The 21,696-nt window shown below is 43.4% G+C and overlaps 2 protein-coding genes across 10 annotated transcripts in view; one reads left to right on the top strand and one right to left on the bottom strand.

Annotated features, from left to right (window-relative positions):
* The first annotated feature begins 1,411 nt into the window (after positions 1-1,411).
* Positions 1,412-8,767, top strand: LYRM2 (LYR motif containing 2). The gene is made up of 3 exons (XM_059401061.1): positions 1,412-1,516; positions 2,080-2,220; positions 2,695-8,767. The coding sequence occupies exons 1-3, from the start codon at positions 1,472-1,474 to the stop codon at positions 2,773-2,775; spliced, it is 267 nt and encodes an 88-aa protein (XP_059257044.1). The 5' UTR covers positions 1,412-1,471; the 3' UTR covers positions 2,776-8,767.
* ANKRD6 (ankyrin repeat domain 6) overlaps positions 8,524-21,696 on the bottom strand; it is a 189,242-nt gene continuing 176,069 nt past the window's right edge. For all 9 annotated transcript variants that reach the window (XM_059401052.1, XM_059401059.1, XM_059401053.1 and 6 more), the window contains 6 exons: positions 20,816-20,950; positions 20,301-20,486; positions 19,680-19,832; positions 11,963-12,076; positions 11,122-11,248; positions 8,524-10,013 (listed from right to left, as the gene is read on the bottom strand). In XM_059401052.1, coding sequence (XP_059257035.1) covers positions 9,442-10,013; positions 11,122-11,248; positions 11,963-12,076; positions 19,680-19,832; positions 20,301-20,486; positions 20,816-20,950 — 1,287 coding nt within the window. In that variant the 3' untranslated portion in view covers positions 8,524-9,441. The remainder of the gene's footprint in view (positions 10,014-11,121; positions 11,249-11,962; positions 12,077-19,679; positions 19,833-20,300; positions 20,487-20,815; positions 20,951-21,696) is intronic.

The raw sequence follows: 21,696 nt of genomic DNA, 5'->3' as shown, positions 1-21,696 counted from the left end.
ACCGTAACTGGACCAGTCATGAGAATTCACAAAGTGGGTGGCAAGGGCTATTTCATGTATTTTTATAAGAATTGTTATTGCCAACTAGACAAAACTTCAAAAAGTAGGCATAGTTAGCATCACCCATACAGTACCTGGTAATGTTCAAGAAAGGTAGGCATTGGGAGTGTATGTGGCAGGTCCTGTTCTCAGTGCATTATGCCCAATGCAACTGTGAGGTAGATTGCATTTCACTTTGCAGATGAGGAAGGAGGCCAGGAGAGGGTGAGGTTGCTGAAACGACACAACTAGGAAGAAGGAACACCAAAGGATTCCAGCAAGTGGGCAATCAAGTAAATGCTCAGTAAATGGGTAACCAAATGAACATTTTTGGCTGCAATTCAGAAAATTCTACTTGACAAACTATAGCAAAGATTCACCAACCCTACGTACTTGCATAAATTAAGGGCATGTGTGTGTTGGGAGGATAAAACAATTATGAGGAAATAAAAGCTTAAGTTGTGGGGACATTCAGTTCCTCATTACTAGTGATACAAAATTGTTATAACTACAATGGAGCAGCTATTTAAAACCTCAGAATTAATGAGAAAATTAATAAAGGGAAACTTCATTGAAGTAGAGTTGGGAGACTAGAAAGCTGGACCAACCACTCAGTGTCCCTTCCAGGAAGAGTGATGAATGACACAGACGTGCCAGTTATAGGTCCCAGCAGGTCAACAGTTAAGAAACAATTACAGGCCCCAAGAGGGAAAAAGATGAGAGGTGCAGTGTGCAAGAAATCAGCTACCCTTGCAACTCCATGAAAAATCATCTTGCTTTTTCCCGGTGGACTTTTCAAAACAACCGCTTCTCAACTGCCATTTCTGTAAAATAAGTTCCTCTCCTTTATCAGACTGGCCTGTAGTTTTTCCATAGCTTGCATGTCCCCAACTGCAATTCTCTATTCCCAAGTAAATCCGCTTTTGTTGGTAAAATAACCCACAAATGTTAAGTTATGTTAAGAACATAACTAATGGCAACCACGAAGATGCCACCATGAGGGAAATGGTTGCAAACAAATGACCAGGATGAAAGCAAGGAAAAAAAGACAAAAGAACAGGACACCAACATTAAACATTAAAAATTTTATTTCGAACTATGCAAATGTAAAAAGTTCAATGGGAATACACGGTTTCACCCCTCACTAACTTAACCAGTGCCAGGAACTGGGCCAGTTGCCTTACCCTTCCTATTATCACAACTTTGTGACGCAAGAACTGCTATCCCCCTCGCAACCCCCAGAAAGTGTATTCTAGGACAAAACTGCCCAAAGCTTTATAGCTTCAGTTCAAACAGACTAAGTGTGATTCTGCGGCCAACTGTAACCAGCCGCCGGTCTCCGGGGAAACCAGGCTAGCCCCGCCCCTGGTTACGCGCCCACTTCCGCTCCTGCGCACTGGAGTTCTACGGAGACCGGTGCTACCTGGAGGAAATGGCTACTTCCCGCTTACCCCCGGCGACACTAACGTTAAAGCAGGTAGCGCCCGTTTTTGTCAGCCTTGTAGGGCAGCTTTCCTTGATCTGATCTCCGTTATCCACCCCCACTTTGCGGAGTGGGTCGCGGGGGCGGGACTTCCCGGTGCGGAAGCCCGCTGTGGGGGTGGGGAGGAGGGGGCTGCCCTCTGGCCCTGGCTGGGTTCGTGAGGAGGGCGGGCTGTGGAGATCTTGGAACTTGGATGCCTCGGCCACGGTGAAGTCTGAGCTATGGTATAGAGTGAGATCGCCAAAGAATTTTAACTGCGTTGGTTTAAAAAAAAAAAAAAAAAAGTGCTTTACTGTCGTTACAGCCTCTAGTAACTGGTAGTCTCTTCTCTGCTCAGTGGTCATCTCTTGATGTTAAGGGTTCTGAGGTTTGACAAAAGTAAGCAAAAAGCCCAAATACACTCTCGGCCTTTTTCTTAAAAGGGAAGTTTTTCGTTGTCCTTTTCAAAACTGAGGACAGAAGAGAAGTCATCTATTTTGTTTGGTTTCCCAAAGTACAGCCCTCTGGGCTGTAGAGTTTGCGGTTGTCATTGGCATTTCTCCTCCTCCCCTCTACAGTTCATGAGAAGGCAACAAGTTCTCCTTCTCTACAGAAGGATTTTGCAAGCAATTCGGGAAGTTCCAAATGACTCTGACCGCAAATACCTGAAGGACTGGGCAAGGGAAGAATTCAAAAGAAATAAAAGTGCCACTGAAGAGGTGAGAACAAGATCATGGTGAGGTCAAGCCCTGACCGTTTTGTGTTAGTTGAATTTTTTTTTTAAGTTTAATAGACATTTTGGAATATTTTTTTTAAGTTTAATAGACATTTTGGAATATAAGGATCATGGAGATGTATCTACATCTTCATTCCTTTTACATTCTTTTTAATGTATCAATTTTCCACTCAAATGATATTTGAAATTTTATGATCTTTACAGTATCATCACCTGACTTTTCTGTTAAATCAGATATACATACACACACGTGAAAAGATTGTAGATAAGACAGCATGATGGTTTGGGAAGTATGATGACTGGGGTTTATGAAAGCATGCCAAGCACTGTGCAGTTTGGGGTTTTCCTAATACACAGTGGCTCCAGTTCTCTGTGTTGGTCCCTAACAAATGAAATGATAGAGCTGTACCTAGTGTAACCAAGTAAAATAGTGACCAGCTTTCACTTTCTTCTACAGGACACAATCCGGATGATGATTACTCAAGGCAATATGCAGCTCAAAGAGTTAGAAAAAACCCTTGCTTTGGCAAAATCTTAACTGTAGCATTATTCTGAAAGACTGAATTTCAGAGTTTCCATGTGTATCGTTGAGCTGACTAGACTCAATGATGGGCAACCTAAAAGCAAGTCAAACTGTTCAGTACCTGGGAGAATATCAGAATACAGAGCACGGCATGTCAGAGCAAACAAAAGCACATCAGAACAATCGCCTTAACATTGAAAAACATACCCTTGAACATGTTTTTGCAAATGTTTTTGGATATGTCAGCAATTCAAGTAGCAATTCAAGTAGCAATTCAAGTGGTCAGCACTTAAAATCCTCAACATCATTAACCCTCTGGGAAATGCAAATTAAAAACCACACTGGGGCGCCTGGGTGGCTCAGTGGGTTGGAGCCTCTGCCTTTGGCTCGGGTCATGATCCCAGGGTCCTGGGATCGAGCCCCACATCGGGCTCTCTGCCTGGCGGGGAGCCTGCTTCCTCCTCTCCCTCTCTGCCTGCCTCTCTGCCTACGTGTGATCTCTGTCTGTCAAATAAATAAATAAATAAAATATTTAAGAAAAAAAAAACACACTGAAACAGTAACCACCTCCACTGGAATAACTATAACTAAAACAGTTAGTAGCAAATATTGATAAAGATGTAGGGAAATTGGACCCCTCATACGTGCTGTGGGAAGATCAAATGGCACAGCCACTCTGGAAAACAGACTGTCAGTTGCTTCAAAGATTAAGTTACCACACAAGTCAGCAGTTTCTTCCTAGGTTTATAACCAAGAGAACTGAAAATCTTTCTATAAAAAACTTGTACGGGAATATTCATGGCAGCATTATTCATAATAGCCAAGAAGTAGAAGCAATCCAGAGGCCCATCAACTAAGAAACGATTAAATACGATGTCTGTAGAATATTATTTAGCAATAAAAAGGAATGAAGTACTGATAACATGTCTGCTACACATGGATGAACCTGAGACCAGTCACAAGTGATCACATGTTGTACGATTCCATTTATATGAAGTATCTAAAATAGGAAGAAATAGTTGGTTGCCCTAGGCTGTGTGGATAGCATGGCAAGTAATTGCTAATGGATATGGGGTTTCTTTTCTGAGTGATGAAAACATTCTAAAGTTACAGTGGGGCTCCTGGTTGCATAACTCTGATTATACTAAAGTCCATTGAATCGTATATTTTGCAAGTATGATATATGAGTTATACTTCAGTAAAGGTTTTACGGATTTTTTGGCTGATGTAGAATTGACAGAATACTGTGTAAGTCAATATTTTAAGAAACATACTGTATGAGATGTATGGAAGTATACTGACCTCAGGAGATGCCCTGGACCTTTCTTGAAAAAATCCTGCATTACTGAGGGTTGTTGAGGTAGGTTCCTCAGATGGGTCATGATCCGGTCATCCAAGGATTCTCTGAAAACATCATCACTGGGAATATATATCTTTTTTGGAAAGAAGAGAGACAGCAGCTTTAATGAACACATTGAGGCACTTACCAAAAAGAAGAGGCAACAACATCGGGATGAAACTAATGGCAATTACCTCAGCATCCGCATAGAAGTGAGACTGTAAGGGAAGATCCTTGGTGCATTAGGTTATTCTCCAGTGACAGGAAAAGAAAGTTTGCAGAATACATTGGAGATGAGAAGTTGACCTGAGGATACTCTGACCAAATAATGTGCAACAGTTAATTTAGTGAAAGTGAGAGCTTATGGAAGAGGCGGGATTGGCAGTCCCTACAGACCGATGTCCTCTGTTCTTTTACAGAACAGATCTAAAAAGGTAATCCCAGAATCTGACCAGCACCTGAAAAATGTAGGAGAAATTCTGCAGAATGATAAATGGTTACCTAGTACTGGATTGCACACCAGAGGGAGAGAGAGGCAGAAGGAGGTGTTCATCCATGACCTGCCTGCATTGCCAGGCTCCACCCACCCAGCCCACAGGCTCAGCCCACAAGATAAAATAATTCTGAATGTTCTTCAGCCAGGTTATCTAATTCAAAATGCATGAGCTAATTATCAGATTTGTACATAGCCTTGCATCAGTCAAGCTATTGCCAAGCCATCTGATGGGCAGAAGCCTTTGTGAACAGTCTGTGAACAGAAAGCACTTTCCTTCTTGCAGCATGATATACCTGATCAAGTATAGGCAATTTCTAGTAAGTCTAAAATCTTGACACTACAAATCACCTTTTCATGAGGTGTAGAAGTCAGTGACTTGGTGACATTCTTCCTAGCAGTGGTATATGTCAAAGATATAAGAGCATTTGTGGTTTAAGTTTGTAAGATGCAATTAACAGATGCCAAGAAAACAGAACTTGGGATTTGTTTTGTTTTTTTAAATTGGGTGAAACACTACAAAATTGAATTTTCATTTTCCAGAGGCTAAGATTATTATAACCTTTAATAATGGACAGCGTTTGAGCACTAAATAAATCTTAGGCTAAACAACAGTTTCTCCTCCCCTATGAAACCATGCTCATTAAGATGGCCAGGTTCTAACTCCTGGTAGAACACATTCTATTTAGCATCTTTGTCAGTGTTCTGGCTTAGACAACAAATTACCCTTCTGGGTTTTCCCTGTGAACTGTACTTGCACGGGAGCACCTGGGTGGCTGAGTCGGTTAAGCATCTCAGTTTTGGCTCAGCATCATGAGATTGAGCCCTGCCTCAGGCCCTGTGTTGGGCCTGGAGCCTGTTTAAGAGTCTCCCTCCCTCATTCCCTACCCACCCTCTAAAACAAAACAACCCCACAACTATACTCTTATCTGATTGTTGGAAGTTTTGTTCCTGAAATTTAAGGTACTTGTTCAGTTTATGTATTTGAACTACAATAAGTCAAATCTTTATATTAAGATTTTTTTTTAAGATTTTATTTATTTATTTGACAGAGCTCACAAGTAGGCAGAGAGGGAGGCAGAGAGAGGGGGAAGCAGGCTCCCCGCTGAGCAGAGAGCCCCATGCGGGGCTCGATCCCAGGACCCTGGGATCATGACCTGGGCCGAAGGTAGAGGCTTAACCCACTGAGCTATCCAGGTGCCCCTATATTAAGATTTTTTAAATATCAAAGCTTTCGAGCATAAGGGTAATAAGTAGCTAGGGCTATCATTTAGAATCCTGAGTATCCCTGCGTCATTACCTCCTTTGAAGTGTACCATCAGGTTGGAAATTTCTAAACTCAGCACAGGCCTTGCTATGGGTGGGCCTACAGAGGCCGTTCTCCTATTTGAGAAAAGCAGCATATTCTCTGGTGTTTATATTATGGGAGTCACAGAGTCACACAAGCAGACACTCAGGAGAGGCTGAGGCCCACACTTACCTAAATGTTCTTGTACAGAAGAAAAATGCTAGTCAAACAACAGAGGGAAACAGCTTACATCTACTGTGGAAAAAAACTGGGATTATGTAGAGTAATTCTGTCCAAGCAGAATCAAAAACAAACTGTCACTTTGTGCCAAACTCGAAATCACCACAGCCTATTTCCTTCCTTCAGGCAGGCATTTGAGCAATTCTGTCAGGATTAAATTGCTATTTTTGTTTACAAGGAAGAGGAAATTGCTTTATATCTATTCTGGGTTGTTTCCCGACTATGTGTCTCATGGATTTAATATATTCATACTTACCATATTTTGGCAACATTACAGAAGAATATTTCCCTTTAAAATCAACAGAAAACAATTTGAAATTTTTTTTTTATAAGTATTCTAAAAGGTCACTGGTTTTGTCTTCTAAATCTTAATCGATTTGGCTTTTCTATCACAGGAAGAAATGTATTTAGCTTTTACGAATAATTTGTTAGAAAATGTTATTTTGCCTGCATACAGTTTTAAGTGAGGTTTTGTTCTCTTGGTTCAGTATTTTCTAAAGGTCAGCAATTTAAACAAAACCTTAAAGCTTGCACTGAGAAGTATTTACGTAATTTCCAATATTTATTTTTCATGCAGTACACCTTATTTCTACTTTAAACCAGATGTATTTACCAGAAATTACCCTTCTCTCAAAACAAGGCAAAGGGTGTCTGCATGAAGGCACTCTTTCTGGGAATCATAAATTTGGTCCAACACACAATCAAAAATATCCACTATATATTCACACTTTCATTTTTTAAATAAGAATTTTAATATCTATAGTGTTGAGAACCATGTTTAATGCTTAGAGGAGACAAATTCAAGGTAATAAAAATATTAAACAGAAGACAACATATCTCTCAAGTATCAGTGCTTGACTGGAAAAAAAAAAAAAAGATTTAAGCATGAAGACTATTTTGGGCTCCTAAAGTCAGAAGTAAGATTGGACTTATATATATTCAACCTAACCACAGATTTTAGTTTACTCAGTGCAGTAGTTTTCTAACAAAAACCCCACTGCAGTATTATACTACTTTTCTGTGTTCTACATCATTTTCCCCCGTAGCTATTGAAAGTTCCAATCTCTGTTTCAAACACAACCCACATGACAGACTCTCAGTTAATGGCTTTGCTTCTTTGGAAGAGTACTAGGGTGGCATTCACTCATTGTAGCAGATAGCAGAAGGGAAAAGTAAGACCCCTATCAGACCCAAAGTTGAAATTTTGACAATACTAAAGAACAAAGACAATACTAAAGAACAAAGACCCAGTTTTTGAAAATAAGCCATTGGTCTAGAGATGCTGCCACCATTTTGGGTTGGGAGGCTGACTGATGGTGTTCAGTTTCCTTGCCTCTACTGGGTTTCCCTTCTGTTAGACAAGGAGCCGTGTCATCTGCCAGACCAGGTGCCTTTGACTCCTCATTCCTCCCTAGTCAGTTCCCTGTGACCTGGACAAAAATACCCAGTTCGCAGTGATAAACCACCTGTTTCTGATGGGTGGAGGTTACACAAGCAAAATACTTCCTTCCAAAGCACTCTATGGTTGAGATAAAATTTCATTTGTTTTCAGCATTTCTCAACAAGCATACTTCTTGGGGTAATAGGATGTATTTAATGAGTAAAAAGAACTGCTTAGACTACAACTTACTATCTCAGGATTTCATCTGAGTATCGGGCAGTTCTCAAGAAACTGACGTGAACTGAGGAAGGATTTTAAAGCTGTCCGTGACGCCTGACTGGGGGACCTGAGAAAGTGAAGGTACCATCCCACTCTGGTTCTGCCTCAGGAGCGCAGAGGGGAATGAGGAGAAGAAGGCGGCTCTCCACGGAGCGGTGCAACAGGAGTCCCTACAGGAGAACCACACGGCCTTGATGGTAGCTGAGGAATAGGACAAGCTCACAGACATGAACATCAGCTGGAGAGGATATTGACTCCCTGTTCGGGTTGTATAATGGTGACCTACACCTAGATCTAGATTTGTTAGGAAGATCTCTGTCCATAGATTGTCACTATTAAAAAACAAAAACAACTGCAAGCCTGATTAGGCAGAAACAAAGGAACTATAAACATACTGTGTTTTCCTGGGTGTGCCCATATCAGGAAAACATTTTCTCTTTGGCTCAATGAGCAGCATTTTACTCAAAGTTAGGGACAATAGTACTCAGTTCCTGTGCTGTTAGGATGGGGATTTCTGTGCATACATGGAATCTGAAAGAGAGAAATATAATCCCACATACCAAGGGACAAGAAGTATAGAAGAGAAATCCAAAATTCAACCTACCTAAGCCACTTCTACAACTTTGTATATTCCATAGAGCAGAGCAAAATCCTCGGGGCTCCACAAAGCTGGGAAACAAGTGGGGTCTAGCTCAAGTTACTGAATTATTTTACCTTGAAAGAATCACTGCAAAGCACTGGGAAACTTTTGAGGGTCTTTAATGACAGGACACAATTAGAAGTGAAATACTTTCAAAAGAAATAGCCTTAATAGACCGATAAGCTCAAATTTAGAAAGGTACTCTTGGATAATCGGGTGTGATTAAGGATAGAAGTTTCAGATAGTTTTTTGATGAATGTTTTTCCATTAATCTTTAAAATCAGTAGGATTAATCAATCATAATGTTACAGTATTTTGGCTGAAAATACAGAAACAATGACCATTGATTTGAATGTTTCTCATTTGAGTTTATTAACAAACGTTCCCAGTGCTATTAGCCAATTCCTCATTATTTTAAGTACACACCAACTCTGCAAAATCTTTTAAAATATACTGGATCAAGTGACATCATGAAAATCTTTTTCTCCTCCCAATCTATTTGATAAGTTTTCATCTAGTTAAAAGGTCAGCATTTTGAGAAGTAGGAATTTGAGAGGGGATGTGTGCATCTCAGCCACAGTTCTTACAGAAAGATACTCTTTTCTGGGCCCAGCCAGTGTGCACCACATGAACGGCCACTGGCGTTCACAAGGGATTTGCTTTTCTTCTTCCTTTTGACTTATATTATTTCATACATCTTGAATTTTAGGGTTTAGGCTCGACGCATCATATAGTTGCTTAGCGTGGCTCACCTAATCTGAGCTTTTGAACCTCAGATGACCCTGGTCTGAGGTTATGAATTTGTAATGAAACCTACAACTAAGCAAGTGTCCCCTGGTTTCAGTCTCACTGCTGAAGTCGTCATAACTTCAGAGCACGGGAAGCACGGGTCTGGCACATTTCAGAAATTCAACTGTTTTTTGAAAGGCAAGTCCGTCATGTGCACGATAACGGATATGTTGGCCATAGCTCTTCTAGAGCTGCAAAGCCAGGAATCCCTTCTTGTGCTGCTCCCCAGGTCCTAATTTTCCTTCTGCACCTTCGTCCTTAGTTTAGCAAGTTCTTCTTCTAAACTTTTAATGTGTTCCTTCAGGGTGGCCTTGTCTTGCTGGGCCTTGTGACTGGCTTGGCTTCGTGCTTCCTCAATCTTCCTTTCATACCACTTTTCCATCTGGGTAGAAACGGCCTCAAAAAAATACTGGGTGATCTCCAGAGCTTGGGAGGTATCTCGAATGTGAGGGGCGGTCTGCTCGCTGCCTGCTGCTGGTGGCGGCAGCCCACAGGGGTTGCTGGGTGCTGGGTGCTGGGTCCGATGCCTTGTCTGCCCACTTCTCCCAGACTTCTTGGTTTGGGTGCCTCTGTCAACACAGGGCCCAGCCTGCTGATCATATCTGGCTGCCTCTTTCCAGGGTAGCAAGGCTGTCTGGACCTTGACATTCCGCAGTCGAGAGCCTGTACAGTCTGAGGAAGACAGCTCCTGCTGTAGTCGGTGGGTAGCGGTGGAGTTGAAGGCCTTTTCCTTGGGCCTCACCACCTGAGGAGAACTGTCAGAAGCTGCTACTGGACCTGCAGTGACCACTGACTGATCCACACCTAGTTTTGGAAGGAAAACAAAAACACATTCACACAGTCCTGTAGCTCTGGGTTGGCATTTCAGAGTCCTGATAATCCTGTAAACCGTCAGCCTTCCCAATGGCCCACCACCATGTGCAGTTTTTCCTCTGCCTTCCCCGCTTTCACTTCCCCCTGATGATCATTTTGGCTTGGTAGGGCTTAACTACACCCGGTGGCATCTAAGACAAAAAAGTTCTGGCCTTTCCTTTAGCCAGTTAGAAAGCTTAGAAGGTTCTGGGTATCATTTTGTGATTGCTAAGGATGTTCAAGGATCTCCAAAACAGAACTGGGTATGTACTGATGAGACTGAATCTGTCCATTCCCTAATTTCTGGGCCTTTTCTGCACCCCCAATTATTAGCTCCTTGACTCAAGCCCCAGTCTGGTGAGGTGGTCATATTCTCTATACCCAGAGCTCCAGCCAAGTTCCATTTTCCCAGGTTTCCCCCAATGTTATGGGCACAAAGAAGATAAAAACCACAGTTCCAGAAATGGTCTATTATCTTAATATGCTTGACATATCAGAATTCCTCACAGAGGCCTAATTACAAAGGCTCTAAGTGTCCTCAAAATTATCACTGAGTAAAAGCACTGTGGCTAGCGAGAAGATACCTTGCTTGAATGATGTCTCCGTCTAGCACCTTGGGGCAGCCTCAATATAGGAACTACTGCTCACAGAGGCTTTACATAGTTGAACAAAGGTCAAAGGCTGGTCAGGGAGAAGAAAGAAAGTAGCCCAAGGGCCAGGGCAAGAGCCCTGCCGAGGAGACAGATGTTCATTTCTTACTCTTCATCTTTGGGACCTACTCGGACACCATCAACACTGTACCTGAAACACTGTCATCACCAGTCAACAATTCTTTTACTCCTTCATTCATATATGTCTGAATACTTAAATAGGAGTACTTTCCTACTGTATAGCAACTGGATGTACAGCAATAAGCAATATATGTCCTTAGCTCTATAGAATTTATAATCTGGTGTTTTCCACAGCCCTATCCTAGGGGCTGCCTTTGGATACAGCAAAGAACAATCTCTGGGGGTTTCACCACCTTTGGGTGGAATGGCGCTCTCTGCACACGCGTTACCTGTAGAGGACTCGCAAGTAGATGGTGTGGATTTGGTCCTAGAGGCCCTAGAATCTCCAGAAAGCTTCAGCTCCAGATTCTGAATCTTTAGCATGCACCAGGTTTTTAATTCATCCACCAGTGATGTCTAAGAAAAAAAACACACACACACACACAAACCCACACAAATGATTAGGTGACTTGCACATGTGGTTTATGAAGGAAAGCATCAAGAGTGGACTCTTCAGTTATGATAGTTCAGTGCATCATCTTGACCTGCCTAAAAGCTGTGGATTACCTCCCTCCCCGCCCACAAGCCACACAGCCTTCTCTGCTGCCCTCTGCAGACCAAGCTTCACCCAGCACCAAACCTGACAGTTTTTATAATCTGAATGGTTTAGGGCAAGAGACACCTTTAACACCCAAAGCTTCCCAAATCCTAATCAAGAGTATCTGGCTGCTTAGGAGCATGAACTCACACACACTCAACAAGGACTCGGTTTATGTCGTCTTAGGGAGACGAACTCCCCAAGGGCAGGAACCAAGCCTCGCTCAGCAACAGAGCAATGCCCAGCAGACGCACGGTACACAGAAGTGATTCAAAGCAGAGACCACAGCTTCCCCAGCATATTCTGTGAACCGTTTAGTTTCCACCTATTGCCAGAATATTTGGCAACAAAAGGACTGAACTACCTGTTCTTTTCTATTCATTATATAAATGAATAAAAGGACATTGTAAAGAGGACATGTTACACATTACAAATGCTTTTATGGGCTCCAGGCCTCTGGGTTTTCAGTGATGGTCTTAGCTCAGTGGAGAGGAGTGGTAAATGCCCAGCTAAGGACAGATCCTGGTTTTCACCTGTCGTTTCTCTCCCTCGTGCTTCTCGGCGTCGGAGTGCTGCTGCAGGCGGTTCAGGCACTCGGTTCTCTCGGCTGAGAGCCGCTCCACCATCAGCTTGTCCAAAACACGCATCTAGGATTCAACGGGCAGACAGCATAGGACTGAGAAGATCTAAGGATGGGTCCCGGTCTCTTGACTCCTGAGACGGGGCTCTGGGGGACCGAGCAGGAGCCAGAGAGAATAGAAGCAAACCTCAACTTCTTTTACCCTAGTTTCATCTAGTCTCCATCAGACTCCAGGTTTTCACCATCCCTGAGCCTGTTTCTGTATAGTCAAGGCTTCTTTTTCTCATTTGTTAAAGTCCTAAGGGACTGAAGAGACTGAACACACAGTAAATTTAAACTTAAGTCAACAGACCTTGAACATAGAATTTTTATAGGTTTCAGAACATTATTTCCAAGACTATTATTGAAAGGAAAAACTATTTCTAAATAGTCTGCAGCTGTACCCTTCCAATTAGTTCTTAACACCCCACCCGAAGCGTCAGTGGCTGCCTATGAGGTGGCGAAAGAAGCTGAACGCTCAGCGCTTTTACCCAGTGTCCAATGAACAAACGCCCTGGGGCTTCCCTGAGAGGAACCAAAGCAAGTGTGAAGAAGGATGGGGAAGGAGCTTAAAGGGCTTGCGTCAGAGAACAAATGATTGTCCCCTTTCAGTCGTACCGTCCTGGTCCCCCCAACATCATGACATTTCCCTGCAGGGCCCTAACACCCAGGGGAGCCAAACTTCTGCTGCTCAGACAAGGCCCGAACAAGGGAGAGGAAACTTGGCAGGGGCCAGCCCATAGGGGCTCGCTGCTGGGCTCGTCTCCTGTCAGGGACACACAGGAAGCTCAAAAAACTAAAAGAGCAGCAGGTCTGGAGATGTGGTGAGCACCTTCCGTTTGGTTCCTTCAGCCCTCCTGTCTTCCTGTGAGCCACTCTCTGGTCTCCTCAGATTGACCGACTCGCCTCCCTCCTTATCCCAGTCACCGAGTTGCTCTAACTTAGCTCCAGGGCACGGCTGACTGATGCCTGCGTGAGCAACGGACTCAGGCCACTGCAGAGTCCTTTACCTGTGATCAGGAATTAGGACAAAGAGTCTACACCCCTGTCTGTCACCCTCCTTGAAATAAAGTGAGGTCCTTGAGAAGATCCAGCATTTATCGAATATACTCCTCTCCAGACTTAGGCTGGCTGAAGGGGGTTTTATTTATAAGACAATCTTAACTAATATATTATGGCACTAGGAGAAGACTTCTTGAAGGGGATTTCCATGAAGTACAAATAGCAGATGAACCTAAAATGCTCTACCTCACCAACAAACAAGGAAACCAGAATTTTTTTTTTTTTTTTTAAGATTTTATTTATTTACTTGTCAGAGATAGAGGGAGAGAGTGCAAGTGAGCACAAGCAGACAGAGAGTCAGGCAGAGGCAGAGGGAGAAGCAGGCTCCCTCCTGAGCAAGGAGCCCGATGTGGGACTCGATCCCAGGGTGCTGGGATCATGACCTGAGCCGAAGGCAGCTGCCCAACCAATGAGCCACCCAGGCGTCCCAGGAAACCAGAATTAAACAATATTCTTAATTAGTTCAGCAAAAGCTTCAAATATGGTAATATTAATGATTGCAAAAGTTCAAGACGGAGACTCAATTTATATACTTACCTGGCCTGTTGGATATAAATTCACACAACTTTTCTGTTAAGTAGATTACTAATATTTGTCAAGAGCCTTAAACATATTCTTTTTTTTTTTTTTTAAGATTTTATTTATTTGACAGAGATACAGCGAGAGAGGGAACACAAGTAGAGGAGTGGGAGAGGGATAAGCAGGCTTCCCACCAAGCAAGGAGCCTGATGTTGGGCTCAATCCTAGGACCCCAGGATCATGACCTGAGCCAAAGGCAGACGCTTAACGACTGAGTCGCCCAGGCACCCCAAACATATTCTTAACTCTGGACCCAATTATCCTAAATCTGAGCAAATAACTTGAAAAGCAAACATTTACCCACATAAATGTTCATCACAGCATTATTTATAACAGTGAAAAACTATAAGCAATTTCAAAATCTAATAAAAAATATGCTGGAATATTATGAAGCAAAGGACATGGTAAACTGCTCAGGATATCAAATCAGGTGAAAAAAGCTGGTAGTAAGTCCACAACTTGAGCCAATGCAGACCTAGTATTAAGTTAACCTAAGGTGTAACTTAGGGAGGTGTGTGGTGTTTGGGTGAAAGTGGTGATGAGGATTAAGGAATGAACTTCCTGGGACGAGCCCTGGATGATGTAAGGAATTACTGAATCACCACACTGCACACCTGAAACAGAGCACTATTAACTATACTGGACGTGGGAAACAAACATGTAATAGACAAAACCAAATTACATGTTCCGCTCCATACACGGAAGTGTACATTGCCATTAATTAGCACACCAAAACCCAACACGACTAGGACATTACCAAATTTAAACATAAGCTTAAAGATGGCCCAAGATGGTGAGGCAGTAAGACCCTGTCGTCTCCTCCACAGACACACCAAATCTACACCTATTTATAGAGCAATTCCTCCTGAAGACCTGGGGGATGACAGAGCAGTTTCAGCACCACAGGAGATAGACCATACAGAGAACAGCAAGGGAGACAGAGACACGGTAACAGAGGGAACCCCCTGCCCCAACACTGAACTGTATAGTGGAGACAGTACTGAGGGAAGGTGAGAAGATCTGTCTGCCCTGGTGCACAGAAAAAAAGCCAGGATTTAAAAGGGCAGCGAGAATACAAAGGAACCAGAACCTGCCAAACGTCAGGGCAGCCACTGGAAGACTTGCTGGGTCAGAGGGCTGGCAAGCACCAGAGTCTGTGTTCCTCCTCCACCTTGATATCGCAGAAGGGAGCAGGGCCTGGGAACCGACGCCATCCTGCCACCTCGATGAGCCCTGCCCTAACCCTCAGCAGCCCGATCTGTCCCACCACGGCAGCCCCCAGCATGGTGCAGTGCTCACGACAGCTCCAGCCAAGGTGACACAGGTGGCCAAGGTGACACAGGCTCCAAGTACCTTGAACACTCCACCTCCAAATGACTTGCCAGGGCACACTAAACACAGTGTGTCCTGAGTCTCCCGGCCTGAGTCCCCCTTGGCTCCAGAGGCTTAAAGGCACACACAGATGATGTGGTAGGGTGCATCCGTGAAGAGCACCCTGGAACACATCACCTCGTACCCGCTTTGGCTTCCGCTCACCTGCCGTGGGGTCTCTGGCACAGAGGGCCCCGGGACTGACCCAATCTGCACTCACATTAGTTCATGCCATTCCACTAAGACAGCCCTAATGCAAAGATCCTGGGGACCCCCCAACCGCCCACACCAGCCACAGTTGTGCCAGCCAGCCGAAGTCCCCAAGCACACACACTCTATCTACATAGGGAATGACCACACATAAGAGCATTCCTTCAAGTTTAAGAGAAGTAGCTGTTCTGCCTCATTCATAGAAACAAAAGCAGAAAGTCAAGCAAATGAGGAGACAGAGGAATAGGCTTCGAACAAAAGAACGAGACAAAAAAGCAAGGAAAAGAACTAAACAAAAGAGAGGTAACTAATCCTAGTGATAAGGTTCAATGTAATGGTCTTAAAGACCATTAAAGACGTTCACCAGTTGCACAGAAGGGGATGAACTCAGAACTTCAATACAGAGCCAAAAAACATAAAAAGAAGTAATCAGAGATAAAGAATATAGTAACTAGAAGGAAAAATATAATAGAAGGAACCAACAGACCAGGGGATGAAGAAGAATGGATCTGGAATCTGGGAGAGGAGGCAATGGAAAGCACCCAGACTGAATAAGAAGAAAAACGAATTTCGAGATAGCTAGAAACTTCCCTGAGCTGGGGAAGGGAAACTCCAGGTTCAAGAAGCACAGAGAGTTCTAAACAAAAGTAAGCCAAAGGAGATACACACCATGACACATAATTAAAATATCAAAGAATAAAAATAAAGAGAATTTCAAATCAGCCAAAAAAAGTAGTAACATTCAAGGAAATGCCCATAAGGCTATCGGCGGATTTTTCAGAAACTCTGAGGCCATAGGAAGTGACAGGATATATTCAAAGTCCTGAAACAAAAAAACCTACAACTGACAATATTCGGCCCAGCAGAATATTTATTCTTCAGAATCCAAAGAGAGATAAAGACTTTCCCAAACAAAAGTTAAAAGACTTCGTCACCATTAAAACAGCCTTACAAGAAAATGTTTTAAAGATTTCATTTATTTGAGAGAGTGAGTGATCAACAAAGCACATGCGAGCAGGAGCCAAGGGAAGGGCGGAGGGAGAGGGAGAAGCAGACTCCCCACTGAGCAGGGAGCCAGACATGGGGCTCCATCCCAGGGCTCGGGGATCATGACTGGAGTTGAAGACAGACGCTTAACCAGGTGCCCCAATCTTACAAGACCTTCTAAAGAGATTTTTTTTTTAAGTAGTAAAAAGGCAATAATTAGAAAATTATGACAAAAAATTGGTAAGTAAAAGTAGTAAAGTAGTAAAGCAATCACTTATAAAACTAGTATGAAGGTTAAGGGACAAAAGAAGTGAAAGTGTATCTTTAAAGTTAGTTAGGGAAACTCAAAAGAAAAATAAACAAAATAACATATAAAACCCATGGGGGTTGGTCAGTAAAAATGAAGTTCTTTTTGAATGTATTCAAACAAGTGACTTTTTTTTTTTTTTGAAAGAGAGCAGGCATGTGCACATAAGCAGAGGGTGGCAGTGGGGAGAGGCGGGGTGGAAGGAGAGGGAGAGAGAGAAGCTCAACTATGCTCCGTGCCTGGCACAGAGCCTAATGTGGGACTTGATCTCATGACTCTGAGATCATGACCCGAGCCAAAAATCAAGAGTTGGTCGCTTAACCGACTGAGCCACCCAGGCTCCCAAAGTGACCATCAATTTAACATAGACTTCTATATACCTAGGATATTATATAGGAATCTCATGGTAAACACAAACCCCAAACCTAGGATACACACACACACACACACAAGAAAGTGAAGCAGAATATTTTTTTTTAAGATTTTATTTATTTATTTGACAGAGAGAGATCACAAGTAGGCAGAGAGGCAGGCAGAGAGAGAGAGAGAGAGGAGGAAACAGGCTCCCTGCTGAGCAGAGAGCCCGATGCGGGTCTCGATCCCAGGACCCTGAGATCATGACCTGAGCCGAAGGCATCGGCTTAACCCACTGAGCCACCCAGGTGCCCAGAGAAGCAGAATATTAAAGAAATTCACCAATCAAGGAAAAAGAGCAAGAGAGGAACAGAGAAGAACTATGAAACAACAAGAAAACAGTAAAATGGCAATAGGTACATACCTGTCAATAATTAAATGTAAATGGTCTAAATGATCCAGTCAAAAGATAAGGGGTGACTGAATGGATTAAAAAAATAAGACCCATCTATTTGCTGCCAAAAGATACTTACTTCAGACTTAAAGGCACACACAGACTAAGAGTGAAGGGATAGAAGATACTCCATGCAAACAGAAGGGGAGTGGGGAGAAGGCAGCCAGGGTAGCAATGCTCATATCATAAGAAACAGACTTTAAAACAAAGACTGGGGCACCTGGGTGGCTCAGTTGGTTAACCAACTGCCTTTGGCTCAGGTCATGATTCTGGAGTCTCAGGATCAGGTCCCACATCAGACTCCAAACTCCAAGGGGAGTCTGCTTCTCCCTCTGACCTTCTCCCCTTTCATGCTCTCTCTCACTGTCTCTCTCTCAAATAAATACATAAAATCTTAGAACAAAAATCAAAAAGCAAAGATTGAACAAGAGAAAAAGAAAGGCTTTACATAATGTTAAAGAGATCAATCCAACAAGAGAATTCTAATGATTATAAATACATACGCACCCAACATCAAAGCACCTAAATACATAAAGCAAATATTAGGAGACAAATATTAGGAGACATAAAGGGAGAAATTGATAGTAATACACAAAAAACCAACAATAAAGGAGACTTTAACTTCCCACTTACATCAGTGGATAAGTCATTCAGATAGAAAATAAAGAAGCTATCTTTTTTCTTTTTTTAAAGATTCTATTTATTTGATAGAGAGTGTGCAAGAGAGAGCACACACATGCGCACAAGCAGGGGGAGTGGCAGGCAGAGAGAGAAGCAGGCTCCCAGCTGAGGAGGGAGCCTGATTCAGGACTTGATCCCAGGACCCTGGGATCATGACGTCGGCTGAAGGCAGAGGCTCAACAAACTGAGCCACCCAGGTGCCCAGGAAATTGTCTTTGAACCACACATTAGACCATTTGGACTGAACAGATATTTATAGAACATTTTATCCAAAAACAACAAAATACACATTCAAGTGCACATGGAACATTCTTCAGGATAGATCATGTGTTAAAATAAATCTCAATAAATGTAAAATGACTAAAATCATATGAAGTACCTTTTCTGACCATAAAGTATAAAACTAGAAATCAACTGCAAGAAAAATATGGAAAAGCCAAAAGCACATGGTTTAAACAACATGCTACTAAATAACCAATGGGTCAACAAAGAAATCAAACTAAAAAAACTAAAAAAAAACTAAACAACAACAAAAAATTTATATATATATATATATATATGGAGACAAATGAAAATAAAAACAATAGTTCAAAATCTTTGGGACACAGCAAAAGGAGTTCTCAGAGGGAAATTTAGGTAATATGGGCCTACCTCAAACAAACAAAATATCAAACAAAAAAAATGAATCTTACATCTAATGGAACTATAAGATGAAAAAGCCCAAAGTTGGGAAAAAAGAATAATCGCCAGAGAGAAATAAATGAATCAGAAACTAAATAAAAACAACAGAAAAGGGCGCCTGGGTGGCTCAGTGGGTTAAGCCGCTGCCTTCGGCTCAGGTCATGATCTCAAGGTCCTGGGATCGAGTCCCGCATCGGGCTCTCTGCTCAGCAGGGAGCCTGCTTCCTCCTCTCTCTCTGCCTGCCTCTCTGCCTACTTTTGATCTCTCTGTCAAATAAATAAATAAAATATTAAAAAAAAAAAAAAAAAAAAATCAACAGAAAAGATCAGTGAAATCAAGAGCTGCTTCTTTGAAAAGAAAATTAATAAACTTTAGCCAGAATCCTCAAGGAAAATCGTGCCATTGCAGTGACATGGATGAACTCGAGGGTATTATGAGGAGTTAAATCAGTCAATCAGAGAAAGACAGTTATCATATGATCTCACTCGTATGTGGAATTTAAGGGACGAAACAGAGGACTGTGGGGGACAAGAAAGAAGAATAAAAGAAGATGAAACCAGAGAAGGAGACAAACCATAAGAGACTCAACCACAGGAAACAAACTGTGGCTGGAGGGGAGCGGGGGTGGGGGCTGGGGTAACTGGCTGATGGACATTAAGGAGGGCACGTGAAGCAGTGAGCACTGGGTATTATGTAAGACTGATGAATCACAGACCAGTACCTCTGAAACCAAAAATATATGTTAATTAACTGAACATAAATTTTTAAAAAAGATTTTTAAAAATCTGAATAAATGGGCTTGAAAGAAACCAGAACTCTTCCTGACAGTCCAGCTGAAATGCTCAGGGCCGAGGCTGCGGAACAGAAGGATGCTGGAGGGCTCTTTCTGATTTCCATTTCCTGTCCGGGCAGCGGGACACGAAGAGTTCTGGCAACTCACTGACCTGGTGCTGGGTCTTGCCCTCCATGTGTCCCAGCTTTGTGTTCATTTTATCCTGCACCGACCCCAGCTCGGCTCTGATCTCCTCCACAGCTGCCTCCAGCTGGTTCTCCAGCTTGTTGATTAGGGGTTCACATCGACAACCATTGATCGGTGCCTGACAGGGGAACAGCAAAGAAATCAATCTGCTCATTCGTTCCTTCCACAAATTGGTTTTGAGTCCCCTTCCAGTGCCAGTCAGTATGCCAGGGGGAATACGGATTTTGGAGGAGGCAGATGGAGTCCTGGCATAACTCTGGGATGTCCAGTGGGCCAAGCCTTGAGACCAACAGGCATTAGGAATTTTCATAGAGTACCAATCCTTGCTGCTTTTATCTACTCTGGGGCCTCAAAATGATCAAGTCCCCTAAGGATGGTGCAGAAAGCCATGTGACTGCCCTTGTGTGCCTGGGGCTCAAGGAGGGGGTGCACCTGCAGTTTGGGTCAGGAGGACCACCTGGTTTATCTTCAGAGCTCATGCCTTAAGTCAACACTGAAAATGGGTATTCGTCCCCAAGAATAGCAATAAACGCACAGCCTTGCTTAAGGCCGAGGGTCCCAGGTCTGGACAGGGCTCGTCGTGTACCTGCATCACTTTCCCATCCTTGCCCCGGTACAGCGTGTAGAGCTGGTAGGCTCTGAACTCATGGGGAGGGGGCGGGGGGGAGCATCGGTGCCGGGGTCTCTTTCTAGGAGGATTATGAGCATGCGCACTCTTCTGGTGTCCAGGCTGCTGGTCTGCTGGTGGGGTGGGGTCAGAAAACGCAGACACCTGTGGGAGAGGAAGAGCCAATACCCCTGAGCACTGGGACATCTGCAGGAGTGATGCCCAGTGCACCACGCCCATCTCACCCACCTCTGACAGAGAACCTGGCTTGCTTGGTCTCATGGCATTCCTCTCTAAGCACCCCATGTCAAAAGAAATCGACCAGCCCACTAACCTTGTGTTTGAAGTTGGCCAGATTTCATTTTTGTGCTCTGGCTCCCAACCAGCAAGCCAAGCAAAGCGGCGTTTTTAGCTACTGGGCATGACGCTATCCCAGGGCCCTCTGCCAACCCATCTCCCAGCCCTCCCCTGGCTGTTTTCACGGGCCTCCAGACCTTGGGCCTTGACTTTCTCTGCCGATTGTCCTTTGCTCTGGGCTCTGGGGAGGCAGACAGGAAATCTTCTCTGGCCTCTTCTTTTCTGGGTACAGCATGTTCGCTGCTGGGGGTGTCTCCTGCTGAGACACTTCCCTACAGAGGAAAGAAAAAAAGCCCAGAAACCAGTTCTAATTGCCCCCCTCTGCCTTTTTCTGTAATGGTGTAAAATTCTGGTTGCAAGACAGCATCCACTAAGGGACCCAGGGAACTCTGAGCCGATGACAAATCGGGAACACTGCCTGCTGGCCGACCCGGACCGTGTTCCATTTTCCCAGTCACTCGAGTATTTGTCTTTGCCTTTATTAGGGGCCAAATCAAACAGTCTTGAGTCTAATTCTATATTCTAGAGCTTCAGGAACCTACCACAAACACCTCAGCATTAGAGATTTTTTATTTATTATTATTTTTTTGCATTTCAACAACCACAGCAACAACAAAAATACCATTCATTCTCTGAACTTGGACCTCACAATTCATAACAGAGTATGAGAAACCTCTAAAACAACAACAACAACAAATCACATTTCCAGTCCTTATGGAACTCTTACCAATTAATATATACAATATACCTACAAGAACTTAATCAGAGTTACACCGCCTTAAACCTGGAAATGGATAAGATTTTAAAATAGAATAATGAGGACTTAGTATAAAATTTTATGGGCCAAAAGTTGTCTTTATATCCTAGCCTTTCTCGTTCTGGGAGATCGGCAAGGCACGGTGCATTCCATGGCTATGGTGTCTCGTCGTGCCGGCTGTCCCCGTACGAGGGCACCTGGCAGAGGGACCTGAAATCCAGCTCGGGCACTCTTTACCATATGTGCCCCGAGTGGGGCTGG

The sequence above is a fragment of the Mustela nigripes genome, chromosome 5 (genome assembly GCF_022355385.1).
Source record: "Mustela nigripes isolate SB6536 chromosome 5, MUSNIG.SB6536, whole genome shotgun sequence".
Classification (NCBI taxonomy): domain Eukaryota; kingdom Metazoa; phylum Chordata; class Mammalia; order Carnivora; family Mustelidae; genus Mustela; species Mustela nigripes.
This window is presented reverse-complemented; position numbering and strand designations above follow the sequence as displayed.

What these genes read in the sequence shown, in the direction of transcription:
- LYRM2 (XM_059401061.1), top strand. Translation starts at nt 1,472, where the DNA reads ATGGCTACTTCCCGCTTACCCCCGGCGACACTAACGTTAAAGCAG. An exon ending in CGACACTAACGTTAAAGCAG is followed by an intron (nt 1,517 to 2,079) that starts GTAGCGCCCGTT and finishes TCCCCTCTACAG; the next exon opens with TTCATGAGAAGGCAACAAGT. An exon ending in ATAAAAGTGCCACTGAAGAG is followed by an intron (nt 2,221 to 2,694) that starts GTGAGAACAAGA and finishes TTTCTTCTACAG; the next exon opens with GACACAATCCGGATGATGAT.